The sequence below is a fragment of the Capricornis sumatraensis genome, chromosome 5 (assembly GCF_032405125.1).
Source record: "Capricornis sumatraensis isolate serow.1 chromosome 5, serow.2, whole genome shotgun sequence".
Taxonomy (NCBI): domain Eukaryota; kingdom Metazoa; phylum Chordata; class Mammalia; order Artiodactyla; family Bovidae; genus Capricornis; species Capricornis sumatraensis.
In genome coordinates, this window is record NC_091073.1 from 79,691,436 (window position 1) to 79,708,314 (window position 16,879).

The 16,879-nt window shown below is 50.5% G+C and overlaps 1 protein-coding gene across 6 annotated transcripts in view; it reads left to right on the forward strand.

Moving 5' to 3' along the window:
- The window catches only part of TNS3 (tensin 3), a 222,311-nt gene that overhangs the window by 115,936 nt on the left and 89,496 nt on the right, over positions 1 to 16,879 (forward strand). For all 6 annotated transcript variants that reach the window (XM_068973010.1, XM_068973012.1, XM_068973011.1 and 3 more), the window contains 3 exons: positions 7,155 to 7,267; positions 7,362 to 7,422; positions 8,250 to 8,325. In XM_068973010.1, coding sequence (XP_068829111.1) covers positions 7,155 to 7,267; positions 7,362 to 7,422; positions 8,250 to 8,325 — 250 coding nt within the window. The remainder of the gene's footprint in view (positions 1 to 7,154; positions 7,268 to 7,361; positions 7,423 to 8,249; positions 8,326 to 16,879) is intronic.

The window sequence follows — 16,879 nt, forward strand, 5'->3', positions numbered from 1 at the left end:
GAGTGAAAGAATAGGAACGTCTGGAGGAATATTTGAGACCCGGAGGATGTGCGATGACTGCTCACGTGGGGACAGATTCAGCGATGGTGGGACCATCATTGCGGTCCCAAAGCCCGAAGAGGAGCTCTGCAGGCTATTTTAGGACTGTGCTCAAGAAACCTTTTCGAAAGCAATCTTGGGATGAGCGTGGATTAGAGAACAGATTTATGGACATGGGGGGAGGGGGGAGGGAGAGGGTGAAATGTATGGTGAGAGTAACATGGAAACTTACAATACCATGTGTAAAATAGATAGCCAGTGGAAACTTGTTGTATGACTTAGGGAGCTCAAACAGGGGCTCTATGACAATCTAGAAGGATGGGATCTGGAGGGAGATAGGCGGGAGGTTCGGGAGGGAGGGGACGCGGGTGCACTTATGGCTGATTCTTGTTGATGTCTGACAGAAAACAAAATTCTGTAAAACAGTTATCCTTCAATTAAAAATAAATAATGGGTTTATGAGCTGGAGAGGCTGGAGCCCATTTGATGGGTGGCAGATTCTCTGTCACTTTGTGCCTCACTCCTAAAAACCACTGAGCAGTTGACCTGCAGCAGCTCGGCCAGCAGTGGCTGTTGGAGACTGTGCTTCTAGCAGAATTCTAGCAGAATTCCTCAGGCAAGAGCACTTATCTCTCCCTGCACCTTTTGCCTTGAGCAAGCCTCAGGAGCAGCTTGAGGTCACCCCCAAGTAACCTCCTATGAGGATGGTGAACCTTCTGCTTCAGAGAGGCACCCATGACCTTGGAGGCCCTTTCACTTTGACAATTAAGGAAAACCCTCCTACAGCCTTAGTTATCAACAGCATCATGGAAGTCATGACTTAAATGATGAAATTTTCTGACTTCCTTTTCTTCTCCCCTTTTCCTTTCCTTCTGTGAAGGAGTTGGGAGTGAATCCCGTTACTTTGGGTTTGTTTAGCGGGGAGAATGACAGGTGACTGGCTTGCTCTTTGGGACAGCAAATATCTCCTGAGAGTTCGGGGAAGAAGAGACACTCCGGAAGTCCTGGGTGAGGGTTGTTCCTGTGTCCCCTGAGGTAGAGGAAGAGAAGCCAGAAGTCTGGGCGTACAGAAAGCAAGATTAGATTCCTAGGTGTTTCTCATAGCCTGAAAAGTTCCCCAACATTGCAGCATTCTTTGATACTTAAGTCCCTTGGACAGCCAGGAGATTAAACCAGTCAATCTTAAAGGAAATCAGTCCTGAATATTCATCAGAAGGATTGATGCTGAAGCTGAAGCTGAAGCTCCAATACTTTGGCCCCCTGATGTGAAGAGCTGACTCATTGGAAAAGACCCTGATGCTGGGAAAGATTGAGGGCAAGCGGAGAAGAGGGTGACAGAGGATGAAATGGTTGATGGCATCATCGACTCAGTGGACATGAGTTTAAGCAAACTCTGGGAGATAATGGAGGACAGGGAAGCCTGGCATGCTGCAGTCCATGGGGTTGCAAAGAGTCGGACACGACTTAGGGACTGAACAACAGCCTCAGAACCCCCACAGTCCTCTTTTTTCCAGGTCACACTCAGGTGGCCTAGAGCGGAGCTTCTCAGCCGCTCATCTGAGAGACTGATAAGGGTATGAAAGAGTTCTGGGACAGCAGGATGAGGCCCCCCCGAAGAAAACTTCATGAAAAGTTCATTTTACTGTACAGAGGTTTTCTTTACCCCTCCCGCACCACACACACAGATGGGTGGTGCACAGAGGGGAGGTGGGCTTGATTCATGTTGTCGAGTGTCCCATCGCACACAGCCAAGAGTGCCTCCCTGGACTGAGGCCACAGTCACTGTGGGATCTGGAGTTTCAGATTTGCCAATCAGAGTTGCCTGGAGGAAGGCCCCCACGAAGGGCAAGGAGCCTGTGCTGTCCTCCTTGGCCATGTCAACCTGTCTGGGTTCTGGGTGGTAGGCTGGGGTGACAGGCAAGGCCCCTAGGCTTACATCAGCTCATTTACGTCAGCCATCAGCCACGGCTAGGGGGCACAGGCAAGGGTGCTGTCTCCACGCTGTCCATACACTTTACAAAAGTAAATATACAAATGACCTTGTCACTCATCCCTCTCTTAGGAGGTCGATAGTGACATGAGTTGGTGTCAGGTTTTCTTCAAAGGCCGTTCTGATGGCAGTCGGGCTGCTAACAAACGTTATGCTAACTTTTGCAGTATCACAAAACCCAGAACTTGTACTCAGAAGTTACAGACTGTATCCTATGAACAAGTAACCAAAAATGACTTCAGTTCCACAAAGTTAGGCAATAAAGTTGCTGAAAAGTAGCACTGCTTCTGCTGCTAAGTCGCTTCAGTCGTGTCCGTCTCTGGGCGACCCCAAGGACGGCAGCCCACCAGGCTCCCCTGTCCCTGGGATTCTTTAGGCAAGAACACTGGAATGGGTTGCCATTTCCTTCTCCAATGCATGAAAGTGAAAAGTGAAACTGAAGTTGCTCAGTCTTGTCCGACTCTTAGCCACCCCGTGGACTGCTCTAACGAATAGAAAATACCCTGAAATGGATAAAATAATTTTATATTTTTTCCTTATTAAGAAAGCATGTGAAGGAAGGCTTAAGTTGCATTGTACAATATTTTTGTCTTTGACTTACCTAACTATGAATCCATATAAAGCAGATTTTTATACAGGGCAGATGAGAACTGTAGACCGGGAGCTTGATTGCAGTGGTTCAGTGATGAACTGGTCAGAAGGGCAGATGTCCAGGATCGCCTTCCTCCCCTCTGTCTCTAACCCCGTGTGAGTGTGAGCCCTGGTCTTCCAGTCCTACTTCTCTGGTGATGTTGACACTGCTCCTCAAAGAACCACCTTCTCATGCTCCCTCTGGCCACTAGGCGGCAGTGCTGGCCAGGCTGTGTCAGTGCAAGGGGCAGACCCTCCATGTTTGCATCCAAACGTGAATCGGGGACTTCCCTGGGGGCACAGTGGATGAAAATTCACATGCCAATGCAGGGACACCAGTTTAATCCCTGGTCTGGGAAGATTCCACATGCTGCGGGGCAACTGAGCCTGTGTGCCACCGTTAGAGAGCCCGTGTGCCACAACTGCTGAGCCCATGCTCTAGAGCCCGTGAGCCAAAACTACTGAGCCTGTGTGTACTAAAGCCCCCGAGCCTAGAGCCTGTGCTCTTCAGCAGGAGAGACCACCACACCGAGAAGCCCACGCACCGCAATGAAGAACAGCCCCTGCTCACCGCCACTGAGAAAGCCCGCGGCGCAGCAACGAAGTTCCAGCACGAAGAAGTAAAAGGTGAAACAGAAACTGACCACACCCTGCTTTCTGTGATGCCTGGTCTGTGTTTTGGTGGATCCCTGAGATGTCCAGACTGAAGGGCCACCTTGCCTGGAGTGGTCAGTGCACACTGAGCAAACGGCCAGGTGCCCGTGGAGTAAACACAGAGGCTGAGCCACTGACAAGGCCAAGGAAGCGGGTTGCGTGGTGACCAGGGCTGCCCAGCACTGGAAGAGGGGAGACTGCTGTCCAGAGTGGGCAGGGATTCCCAACCCCAGTTCAACATCCCTTTTCATATGCTCACAAGCAGGGGGCCGGCGAACCCAGAAATCTGCAGTGCATGGCATTCAGGTGATTAAATATAGGTGCACAGGTCACCTGAACATCCCCGTGTCTGCCCGCAGTGGAATCGAGGCATCTGTTGTTCAAATGGAAGATAAAACGAAAAGGCCTGTGGAGCCATCTGGTGGTCAGAGCCCTGCAGCCATGGCCTGGCTTCGCGGCCTCAGGACCCCCAGGGCTTCCATCTGGTCTCTGTGCTTGGATGAGTGAGGTTTTGTCCTCTTTTGAAAGGGAAGAGTGTTTTGCCACCAGGAAAATGTGAATACCATCAAGGGCACCTAAGTTGAAGCTAGCATTTTTTTTTTTTAATAAAAGGATGGCTTTTAAGTAGAGTTTTAAACTTTATTTTTAAAATTTACCGGGTATTTCCTTTTGTTCAGTTTGCTTTGTATGCAAATTCAACTGCTTGAGATAATGGACTGCATCTGAGTTGCTGGTGTAAATTAGATATTTTAAAAAATTTAGATGTACTTGACTAATGACATTGTGTAAATTTAAGGTGTATGACATGTTTTTTAAAATTTATTTTGAAATTTGATTTTAATTGGAGGGTAATTGCTTTACAATATTGTGTTGGTTTCTGCCATATATCAGATTGAGTCAGCCATAGGTGTGCTCGTGTCTCCTCCCTCTTGAACCTCCCTTCTGCCTCCTACCCCATCCCATCCCTCTAAGGAGCTCAGCCTGGTAGTCTGTGACAACCTATTCATTTTATTTTTTGACTGCCTGGAATCTTGATTGCTTTGTGCAAGCTTTCTCTGGTTGCGGCAAGTGGGGACTACTGTTTGTTGCAATGCACGGCTTCAGTTGTGGCACACAGGCTTAGTTGCTCTGTGGCAGGTGGACTCTTCTGGGACAGGGAATCCAACCCATGTCCTTTGCATTGGCAGGTGGGTTCTTAACCACTGCACTACCAGGGAAGTCCTAAGTTGTATGACGTGTTAGTTTGATGCATTCATATATTGTAGTATGATAGCTATTGTAGCCATAATTAGCACCTCTGTCATATTACATAATTATAATTTATTTTTAGTGGTTGGAACAATTAAGTTCTATCTCTTAGCAAGTTTGATAATTATAATATACAAATATACAAATATATAAATATACATATATACATTATACATATACATAATATATTTGATAAATATAAATATACAAATATATAAATATACATATATACATTATACATATTATACATAATATATTTGATAAATATATATTTGATAAATATAATATACAGTGTCTATATTTACTATGCTCATGCTGGTGTTTATAAATATATACAAGTATATTATACAAATATATTTATCAAATATAATATATCTGATAAATATACAGTGTATATTTACTATGCTCATGCTGGTGTTTATATATATAAATATATACAAGTATATTATATAAATATATAAATATACATATATACATTATACATATTATACATAATATACAAATATATTTATATATAAATATAATATACAAATATATTTATCAAATATATTTGATAAATATAAATATATTTGATAAATATAATATACAGTGTCTGTATTTACCATGCTCATGCTGGTGTTGTGTCGCTTCAGTCGTGTCCAACTCTTTTGTGACCCCATGGACTGTTGGCTCACTAGGCTCCTCTGTCCATGGGATTCTCCAAGCAACAACACTGGAGTGAGCTGCCACAGCCTCCTCCAGGGAACCCGCATCTCTTGTCTCCTGCATTGCAGGCGGATTCTTTATGGCTAAGCAATGGGGAAGCCCATACTTACCATACTGTGCATTATATTTCTAGGGCATATTTACTGCTCATTGTAAGTGTGTACCCTTTAAAAATTCTGTTCTGTCCCCAAAGCCCAACCCCTGGTAACCACCATTTTACTCTGTTTTTGTATGTATGGCTTTTTAAAATTCCATATATGAGTGCTGTTATACCATGGGGAGATATTACCTCACAATTGTTAGAAAAGGCAGTGGTCGAAAGACAAGAAAAAACAAGTGTTTACAAGAATGTGGAGAAAAGGGAGCCTTTGTGCATTGTTGGTGAGAATGTAAACTGGTGCAGCCACTGTTGAAAAGAATGTGGAGGTTGCTCAAAAAATTAAAAATAGAACTGCCATATGATTCAGCAGTTCCACTTCTGGGTATATTTCTGAAGGAAATGAAGAGAGGCTCTCGAAGAGATCTCTTCACTCCCATATTTCTTATTCACAATAGCCAAGATGTGGAAACAATTTAGATATCCCTCAATGGGTGAATGAATAAAGAGTATGTGGTAAAAATGTATGATGGAGTGTTACTCAGCCACAAAATATAATGAGATTCTGCCATCTGCAACAATGTGGATGGACCTTGAGGTCATTATTCTCAGTGATATAAGTCAGAGAAACCAGAATGTGTTTAACCTAAGTGGGCCGAGCCTGAGTAGCATTCGGTCCTAGGGTGTTTATGTGGGGGATGTCCCTGCTGTGGGGAGTGGACTAGAGTGAGCTGAATGGAGGGTATGGAGGAAATTGTGCTGGCCACACAGCCCAGTGATTCAGTGATTGCTTCCTTCCTGCACCTGCTTGGCTCTGTGTTGGCATTAGAGATGTACAGAGATGTTGGATGTCGTGGGGTTTGCGTTTGCTCAGGAATCATGCACAATGGATAGAGAGAGGGGCTGAGGCCAGGCAGCATCTGCGAGGTTGTCAGGTCTGTGCCCTCTTGGGTAGGTGTGCCCTACAACCTTGTGCCTTGAGAGAAACCAGTGAGGAAGCACTTCTTGGGTAGAATCTTCTCCCTAGACTGTCAAGCACCCACACAGGGTGCGGGCATCAGCATGGCACACAAGGCTGTGCATGGTATTGAGAGAGAAGACAGGTCTCCCAGCTCACTGCACACGTGCTCATCCCGCCGCTGAGATGGGCGGTGAGGAGGAAGGGCAGAGAGGAGACGGAAGACAGGAGGGCGGGGTGGCTCAGGTGGCCGGGGGGCCTCTGAGTGAGACGGGGCATCCTCAGGCTTCCTGTGGGCTCGCCGTGTGGACTCCAGCCTTCTGTAGGTTTCCTGGTGTGAGCAGAGTGCGCGGTGGGTGGGACTGAGAGTTAGACTCAGGGACCTTGATGTGTAGTTTGGTTCAGAGAGCATGCTCATGTGACTGCAGGCCTCTTGCTTTCCCATTCTGGGTGGGGGGCTGTGACAGTCCCGTGGCCTAGTCCTGCCTGGCTCTGGGTTCCGTGGACAGAGGTGTTGCCATTTGCACTTGGGGTGCAGAGCAGGAGGTGCCATGTGTGGGGGCTCACACCCAGGAGGCACCCTTGCTTGTGCTTCCAGATCACTGGCCGCATCAGTGTGGGAGGCCCAGAGACTCTCGGTGGGGTTGTGGGCTTAGCCGTGCTCTGCAGGGCATGGGCCAAGCCCTGGCTTGCAGACACCCCTCCTTGCTGTGAGCAGTTAGGATAGGTCCTCTCCCGAAACTCCTGAAAAAGCAGGTGCGTTTCCTCCTTTCCCTCCGACCCCACCTGTGCTCCGAGCTGTCGGGGGAGCTCTAAGCTGCTGCCCTTTGCAGGTATGTGCAGTTTCTTAGTGGGCTCCTGTCAGGAACGGTGAAGATGAATGCCTCGCCCCTGTTCCTGCATTTTGTCATCCTGCACGGAACCCCCAACTTTGACTCGGGTGGAGGTGAGTGTCTCCCGCAGGGTGGGGTCTGGAGGTGTGCTGCCCGGCACTGGCCCCCAGTTCCACGTGTTTATAGCCGACTCTGCCTGTGTTTCAGTGTGCCGGCCCTTTCTCAAGCTCTACCAGGCCATGCAGCCCGTGTACACGTCGGGGATCTAGTAAGTGCGGCTGCTCTCCTGGGACCGCGGGAGAGCCAGGGAGGGGCCTGCTCCAGCCTGCTTCTCCCTTGGAAGGTGTGGGAGGCATGACGTCTGGGGAGCCCAGAGGAGGGGTCATAAGGGGAGCCATGGGCGGCTGCCCCATCACCCTGCCTGGTGGGTGTCCGCCACGGTCACCCAGCTGGCTGTGCGAAGACGCAGGGACACAGGGACCCGGGGGCGGGAGAGGGTCCCGCACTGTGTGGATGTAATCATGTCGGAGCTTGCGACAGGGTCATGGTGTTTTGCCTTTCTCTCCCCTTGGTAGTTTAGATAAAGGGCAGGCAGATGTTTCCAGAATATGTACAAATTCTAGACTTATTTGATTTGCTTTTTTGGGGAGTTTGGATTAGCATTTTATACACATTAATGGAAAATGAGTAAAGGAAAAAAATGTGTTGTCATCACTCAAAACGAACTGTTATCATATGTCTGGGCTCCTGTTGGACCCTGGCATCGGTGGCACTTGGGCCATGTCACCCTCTGCTAACCACAGAGGCTGTGCCGGCAGAACCCCAGTACTCCATGCTGCGTGCCCTGCTGTGCCTGGGCCTGGGGTGGGGCTGCGACCACTGGCACTGACGTTGCCCTCAGGACCCTGCCTGGCCCCATTGCTTTTTTATACCTTTTAGACTCATTTTCATAGGAGAGAGTCTAAGGAATTGAGATGCCTGGGCCAAGCAGGATATTTTGTCTAATTTCAATTGTAGGGTTCCTTTTCTCAGAAGGTATTCTTTCCATTAAATCATGAAGTTGGATCATGATGTGCCTTCTTCTTTATTCCAAAGCAATGTTGGCCCAGAGAACCAAAGCAGGATCTACATCGCCATCGAGCCGGCCCAGCTCCTGAAAGGGGACATCATGGTGAGTGTCATGGCCTTGCCCCTGCTCTCCCAGGAATCAATGGAAAGGGAAAAACAAGCTCATCTTAAAGCAGTAGCATCAGATCCCGCCCCCCGAAAACCTGTAAGAAGAATGGAAAGTAGCCTTTACCTTAAGGAAATCAGTTGATTTTCTGAATAAACCTGTTTAATAAAAGGAACAGAACAAATTGTTAGAGCTACTTGCTATGTGCACCCTTGAAATTAAAGTCCTAACTCAACCACCGCTCTTCCCAGGATTCCAGTTCCCCGAGCATAATGTGCAGTCTTAAAATGACTAGGCCTTCCAGGGGCAGGTGCAGACATAAAATATTCATTGTTAGTGTCTGAGTGGGAGATAGAGCTAGCGTCTTGCAGCTTGGCTTATGAGTGAAATAGTGACTTCTCCAGATAGTTTTGATTCTTGGGTCTGCTGCTTCTTGGGGGAGACTAGCTTTTCCACCTTTGCCTTTTATCTATCTTAAGTATTAAAAAAAATGCATGTCTAAAATAATTTAAGAGAAAATTGTCTGAAATAATGAACAACTTTGAGGCATGTGTGTGCTTCCCACATGCATAGACTAGCTCTCCTGTAATCTATTTGAGGCCTAGGAGGATACCCTATGACAAGAAGATAAGAGTGTTTACAAATTGACATTTTATTTTAGTGGCTCAATCAGAGTTTTCTAGGATTTTCATTGTGTGTGTGTGTATGTTGTGTGTGTGTGTTTGTGTGCACTCAGCCCCTCAGTTGTGTCCAATTCTTTGTGATCCCCTGAACTCTAGCCAGCCAGGCTCCTCTCTCCATGCAACTTTTCAGGCAAGAATACTGGAGTGGGTTTCCATGCCCTCCTCTAGGGGATCTTCCCGACCCAGGAGATCAGTCTGTGTCTCCTGCATTGGCAGGTGACTTCTTTAACACTGCACTGCCTGGGAGGCCCATAGGATTCTCATTAGTTTTCGCATGCCTGATTGTGGGGCTCCGCCTCCCAGAAAGAGCACCTGATGTGGGCTGCTGGCTGCAGGTCTTCCTGAGGCAACCAGTCCAGAAGCCAGTGGGGGATTCACTGCATCAGCCCCTTCTCTCTACTCTTCCTCCCACCTCCTTCCTTCCTCCGTCTTTCCGTCTTCCTCCTCCTCTCCCTTCCGCTGTCTCTTGCCTTCCCCCTTCCTTTTGCACCATCAATTTATTTGTCCAGCGATCCTTTTTTGAGTATTCTGAGCTTTCCAAGTTGGGCCCTAGCACAGGAAGGAAGGCGGGACAGAGGGACATCTTTGCCCTGGAGGAGCCTGGTTGGGTGAATGGATATCAGGAGGGGATCCAGTAGTACCGCAGAATGGGTCCTGATGGCTGAGGCCAGCCGACCGGGAGGTTCGGGTGGAAGTGCCCTCGGAGTTGGGTGTGAGGCCCTGGCTTGGGGGTGCAGCAGTCCCCAGGCCTTGAGGATACCCTTGTGGAAGTTAGTTGTCCTGGGAGTTTGAAGCCAGGTTGTGCTCTTTTGTGTGTCCTGAAAATGCACTGAATCACCTCTTAAGGGTAAGCCTTCTAGGACTCTTAAAGGAGTAGCAAGGATGGGAGGAGAACGTGCCTGGTCTCCAGCGGAAGGAAGGAAGCCCTGCAGCTCTATATGAGAACAGCAGATCGATACGGCCCGAGAGCATCAAGCAGAAGATGGGCCTGAGTCCCATGCCTGGGCTTCCACCAGATCTACAGCTTAATGGGGCTGGGTGGCCTCAGATGGGTCCTTATCCAAGCTTGCACCCCCTTTTGCTGCCTGAGGCCCATAAGTGGGCTTCATGGGGATGAGATTGAACTGCGGCAGCTGGCAGGGTGTGAAGGCTGCTTAGTATAATCGAGTGCCCGCTGGTGGGGCCACCACCTGCACTCCTGGAAGACCCCCTCCTCAGCAGACCTCACCCCCACGAGTCTCCCTGCTGTCCTAGGGCAGTGGGGGCACTGCAGCCAGCCCGCCACCCCGGAGCAAGGTGTCTGAGAAAACATCACGTGCTGGAATGCAGTCTGAGCAGGCGGGTGGGGTCTTTCTGAGGGGACCTGGGTGGGAGATTGTGGTTTGGCCCTTGGTTTCTGGGAGGCAGATCTGGGAATGGGCAGGGTGGGAAAGGGGAGCAGGTGGGTGAAGGAGGTGGTGGCAGACGTGCTTGGACTTCGTTCCCGTGAGCTGGCGCAGGTATGGTGCCAGGAGCCATCCCTGGGCACGCGGCGCACTTGTTGAAGCCACAGCAGGAAGGCTCCTGCCTGTGAGTTTGGGACACTGTTTCCTACACTGTCTTCAGATGAAAGGTGGTGCCTGGGGCACACACACGGCCACATGAAAGGTGCCTGTCGCCGCGTGCGCTTGGCCCATGGCTCTTTTCAGGTACATTGGTAAGTGGCTTCCATCCAGTGGCTGCGGGGACTCGCCAACTTGCCCTTCCCTGTGCTTTTGCTTCCTCTTTGCAAGAAGTCCCAAAGTGTGATTATTAGGCCCCTCTCAAGAAGTTTCATTTCCATTGCACACTGATGAGTCTGCTCAGTGCCCAGTGGGGCCTTCTGAAGCACCAGCTGTAGGTGAAGGTGTTGGGCCAGCAAGGGTTTGGGGAGCACCTGCCTGAGACCTCTGGGCCCAAGCGAGGCCTGGGTGGGGATGTAGGGTGGCCACTGGTGTGGCCGGGCATGGTCAGTTTAGAGCTGTCAAACTGGAGCCTTCCTCTTACAGTGCTGGGAGCTCATGGCCTGCATGCAGGGTCTTCAAAGGGAGGGGGACCTCCCCCCCCAGTTGCGGGAGAACAGAGGTGGGTGCAGCACCGGCCCGAGTGGGAGGAATGGCAAGAAGCCTGGCATGGTCCTCAGAGCACGTGGGCTGCACCCTGCTCAGAGGAGCTGGGGAGGAAGACCTGGCGCCTCTCCACTGGGTCAGACGCCTCATTCTCTGTGAGCGCCCTGCCTCTGCCGCCTGCTTTCTAGTCTGGGTTTTAGGAAAGGACAGGTCACGCTCAGTGGCCCCTGCCGTCTGCTCTCCTCCCTCCCCCACCCCCCAGTGGCCATCTCCCTGGTGTTCGCCATCATGTGGCTGCTTGCTCTTCATGGGGCCTCCTCTTCCCTCAGCTCCGCCTGCAGCCCCTCCTCTCCGGGTGGTCCCCGGCTCCTGACTCGTCTCCTGTCCTCTGGGCAGCCTCCCTTTCGCAAGTGCTGCTCCTTCTGGCAGGAGCAACTGCTCTGAGGGGTCCAGGCTGCCTCTTACTTGCTTCTGTCTTGGGTCCAGCTCCCCTGGAATCCATTCGATGCTTCCTAGGACCATCCCCCCTTGTTCCCCAGACCCCAAATGGGAGCTTCCTCTCAGCATCTCCTTGCCCCACATCTCATCAGTCATGCAGCTCCTTTACCCAGATATGTCCTAAATGCCAGGACTGCTTGTGTCCCTGAGCCCCGCGCCGCACAGCGTGACCCCATCTGAGCACGGTGTTCCCCTGCCTGGGCCCAGCATCCTCCCCACAGTGGCAAGAGAGGGTCCAGGCTCCTGTAGGTGGCCTAGGAGCCCCTTGCTTTACTGCTCTTCGATCACTTAGCCCCACAGATGCTGGATTATCCGTCTTGTTCTGCACACGGCCCCACGGCCCTTTTCTGCAGGTCTTGCGGATGCCGCCCACCCATGTCATCCACATTGGACACATGGTTGTGCCTCGCTTAGGCCGCATTTGATGATCTCTCATAGGTGGATGCCGAGCCCTTGAGGTGGGTGGTTGACTTGTCCCAGCTTCCCCGGAGCCAGTCGCTGTGCTTCTCAGGGGTGGCAGCTCACCTTGGCTGTGAGCCCAGAGTGCCGTTGTCCCCACATTATTGCCTAGAGCCCGCCCCAAGGGTGGGAGTCCTTGGGCAAGTTCACCTTGTAGCATGCCCTGAAGGCTGCTGCTTGTGTGAGGGGACAGCCTGAGCGATGCTGCAGGAAGCTAAGAGGTCTGGCATTCAGGTGTTCTGTTGCCTGGAGCTCTCTTGAGGGGAATGTTTCCTGCCCTGAAGGCCCCCTTTCCATGAAGTTTTGTTTCCATTGGCAATGGGGGCAAATAGGGTCTCCCAGATCTCATCACAGGAAATGCTTAACTTGATAAAACCAGCCCCTTCCTGCACCTCTGTCCATTCTTAACATGGAGTATTTTTGGATTGAATTATTATTTGATTTATACTTCCTGTGTTTACAGTTCATTTTTGTACACTCTGCACTTATTTTTTTGCAGCATTATCAGACGGGGGAAGGGTGAGACAGCTTACAGCTGGAAGTGGGTAATTTTCCATCCCACGGGGTAATTTTTCCTTGCTTCATTTGTAGAAATGATCACCCAGGAGGTTTAGTTTAGCTGTTGATCTCTATGAAGCCTCACAGTGGCGCTAGCCTCTTGTATTAGTTTCCTAGGGCTGTCATGACAAAGTGCCACAGACTGGGGGCTCAAACATCAGACATGAATTCCCTCACAGTGCTGGAGGCTGAAAGGCAGAGATTGAGGTGTCTGTCAGCAGCGGTGATTTCTCCGGGGGTCTTCTCCTTGGCGTGCAGACGGCTCTCTTCTCCCCAGGCCCTCACGTCGTCTTCCCTCTGCGTGTGTCTGGGTCCTGGTCTCTTCTTAAAAGGACCCCAGTCAGATTGAATTAGGGCTTACCTGTATAACCTGACTACCCTCACCACCTTTAAGACTTCAACAGGTGAATCTTGGGGTCACAGGATTCAGCCCATAATATCTGTGTCCATTGAGTAAACCCATTCTAGAATAAACCGTCTAGTCAAAGGTCTGTCTAGCCAGAGCCATGGTTTTTCCAGTAGTCACGTATGGATGTGAGAGTTGGACTATAAAGAAAGCCGAATGCCGAGAATTGATGCTTTTGAACTGTGGTGTTGGAGAAGACTCTTGAGAGTCCCTTGGACTGCAAGGAGATCCAGCCAGTCAGTCCTGAATATTCATTGGAAGGACTGATGCTAAAGATGAAATTCCAATGCTTTGGCCACCTGATGCGAAGAACTGACTCATTTGAAAAAACCTGATGCTGGGAAGGATTGAGGGCAGGAGGAGAAGGGAAGGACGGAGGATGAGATGGTTGGATGGCATCACTGACTCAATGGACATGAGTTTGAGTAAGCTCCATGAGTTGGTGATGGACAGGGAAGCCTGGCATGCTGCAGTCTGTGGAGTCGCAAAGAGTCAGACATGACTGAGTGACTGAATTGAACTGAACTGAACTGAACTGAATAAGGTTAAGAGTGGAGTCAGGTACCATGGGTTATCCAGCACCCTTGGCTATGACTTGTTACCAGTGTTCACTCATCCCCTCATTCATTCCCCATAGCATATGTCCTGAACCAGGTAACATGGTGGTTGTGAACGTTGAGTGAGATGTGCTGGTGATCACTCTCGTGCCAGGAGAATTTGGAGTGTTCACACATGCATAGAGGCAGGAGTTGAAGGCTCACAGGAGTTGAAGGCTCACATGATTACCATGTGTCTGAGGAGGAGAGACTCTCAAAGGATGCTGACAGCACCGGCCGGCCTGGAGGATCAGCCCCAGGTATCCCCACGCTCAGAACATAATCTCTGGGGGACACACTGCATTGTGTGATCTGTACACGCTGCACCTCCAAATCCCAGGACTGTTGGTGCAACCTGAAAATGACCTCAAGGCTCAGCACAGGGAAGTAGACGGTGGCAGAACATTCCATGGTGTTGGCTGAGCATCTGGAGAGCGGGGAGCCGTGTCCCCTCCTACTGTGCAGATCAGCTCTGGTTTCCCGCATCTCTGAGGCAGGAGAAGTACACAGTCTCAGCCTAACTGTGGGAGACCTGCTCATTTCAGTTTGTCCTGTCCTTCAATTGTAGTCAGTTACCGCTTGGTGTGCACCACTGCGCATTCATGGGCCTGCCTTCAGTGGAGAACGGAGGACATGGAGAATATGTCAGGGCCTTTCTGTGTTAAAGTTCAAGTATGGAGGCATTTTCATTTCTCATCAAGGATTTGGCAGCTGTCATGAGTTGGACCGAATCCTGCATTGCAGAGAATGCTTTTATGGGTTTCCCACCCACAGCCGCAGAGGGTTCGGCCGGGCTGTCTGGCGTCTGCAGAGCCTGCCTCTGCTCCGGAAGGTGGAAGGGGAGCTCCCAGGGAAGGTGTCCCAAGGCGACACCATGGTCACCATCCTTTGAGACAGCATGCTGTCTTTTGCTTTTTTTTCCTGCTTTGATTTTGGTAAATGTCAGCCCTGTGCACAGATAAACCTGCCTCTTTCCTCATGGGGATTGATTCTCTTTTGAGACAGGTTAGCAAAGGTTATAGGGGTCAAGTTTACAAGAAGTAAGGCCCTGTGATCTCTTTGGGTTGGGGACACTGTGGGGAAAAGTGGAGTGGACTCCATCTGTCATTCCTTTGACTTGCGGGCTGTTGAGGGGCCCATTACTGCTGAAGCCAGGGTGACACCCACCCATCGTCCAGCTTTACCTAAACATGGCCGGCCTGTCCCCACACACCCTCCCATTGCACACCTGACCTGCCCATCTTTGCCATGTGCTTATACTGAGGTTCGGACGCTGTCTCCTAAAGGGCAGAGCCTCAGATATTCAGTAAACACACTTCTGTTAAGTGGGAGGGCAGAGTGTTTGCAAGCACAGCCGTGTTGTTATGTAACCTTGCTAAGGAATTCACGTGGGCTGCAGCCCTGTCAAGAACTGGCCGTGGTCCAGGGCCCCAGTGGGCTTGTAAACACTTTCCCATCCACATGCCTCATCTTGCTGCCCCTGCTTGTGCAACCCCATGGCCACTTACATTTTGTCCTCGTAGTTGTGGGGCTGCGTTGCCTGGCTCCAGCAACCTGACTTCTAAACAGAGGGGACCCTTCTCAAGGAGCTGTCACAAACAAACACCACCTTAGTTTATTGTTTCTTGCTAAGGGCACTTAAGTAAGAAGAGGGAAAATGAATGCATCCTCAGCCTCCTGTTGGGCGTAGTTATGGGCTGTCTGTGATCGCCCTGTGACTTGCTGTGCATGCGTCCTTCTCCCTCTGCCGTGAGTCTCCTAGACCTGGGTCGGCCCGATCCATCTGTATCTCAGCCCAGTGGATCTGTGTATGCGTGCTCAGTTGTCTCAGTTGCCTGACTCTTTGCGACCCTATGGATTGTAGCCCGCCAGGCTCCTCTGTCCCTGGGATTCTCCAGGCAAGACCACTGGAGTGGATCAGTGTGCCCTCCTTCAGAGGATCTCCCTCACCCAGGGATTGAACCCATGTCTCCTCCATCGCAGGCAGATTCTTTACTGCTGAGCCGCCAGGGAAGCCCTCAGTAGATCTTGTATTTTCTATTCACAGCTTTACTGCTGCCCTCCTAATGGTTTAGGGAGTGAGTTACAGTCTGGCCACCCTCTGAAATCATTTTTACCTCCAAGTGAAATCATGGTTAGTGTTGGCCCTGGATGATGTAGGTGCTGTGACTTAGGACAGCAGCTGCTAGGCTTGCTAAACCTTTAAGGGTGTGTGGTTGTGGCTCCTTGATGCCTGTGTAAACAGCCACCAGGCCCACCAGCAAAGTGGAGAGAAATTGTTTCTAGTGCAGATACTCTAAAATCTGAAGGCAGGGGATTGATGTGTTCTTAGAAACTCGCTGGGGAGACATAGGTAAATAAAACTGCTAATGCTGAAGGGATGAAGTGGGTATTACAACCTTCATCACTCTAATCTTTATAAAATGCTACTGATACTTTGTACCTTAAAAGAAGCATTTGGGGCACTTCTGTCAAGCAAAATGCTGCTTATTCTTTCCATGGAGTGTTAAGCGTATGATTCTGGTCTCCTCACTGACACTACTAACATTTATTGGCTTGGATGATGAATCGTTACTGACTCTGCGGGAGGTGCCAGAGGTGGGGCTCCACTGGGTGGAGGTGAGTTCATCTCCTCTCTGGTTGGAGCTGTGGGTCCCCATGCGAGGGAGACGCCTGTGGCTTTCTGCGCCTTCAGGAGACAGCTGGGCTCATTCCTGAGGTGGCCAGGAGGACTGGAGCGGGTGGCAAGTGCAGCCGTGAGCAGTGGGAAGAGAACATGGTCAAACAGCGGGCAGGCTGTGGGAAAGGCTCAGGGCTCTGCCAGTGCCGCTTGTCAGGAGTCCCCGGAAGCCCCTCAGGCAGGGCACGTGTGTGCAGAAGGCGGGTGCTCTGTGGCAGTGGGATACCCTGCTCTTCCTTCCACCCTGAACCCTTGTCCTGTGAAAAACTAGTCTTTAGACACTAGTCATGCAGGGCCTGGGAAGGTGTCTGGGCCCCAGGACAATTGAGAGCAGGCAGCCAGGGGGCGGGGAGGGGAGGGTGAACCCATCTGCTGTTCCTCCCCTGCTCCAAGGCACATGGTGACCTCTGCCTCCCCCCTCCTGGTTCCTGGAGTGGGCTGGGATTCATGTCTGATGAGTCACCCTCTGTTTGTGTGTGTGTGTGTGTGTGTGTGTGTGTGTATTTGTGTATAGCTGCTGTGATGAGCGATGGTGAGACCAGAGGCGGGGAGACCATTGAGCACCTTGGGTTCTGGGAAAGGTG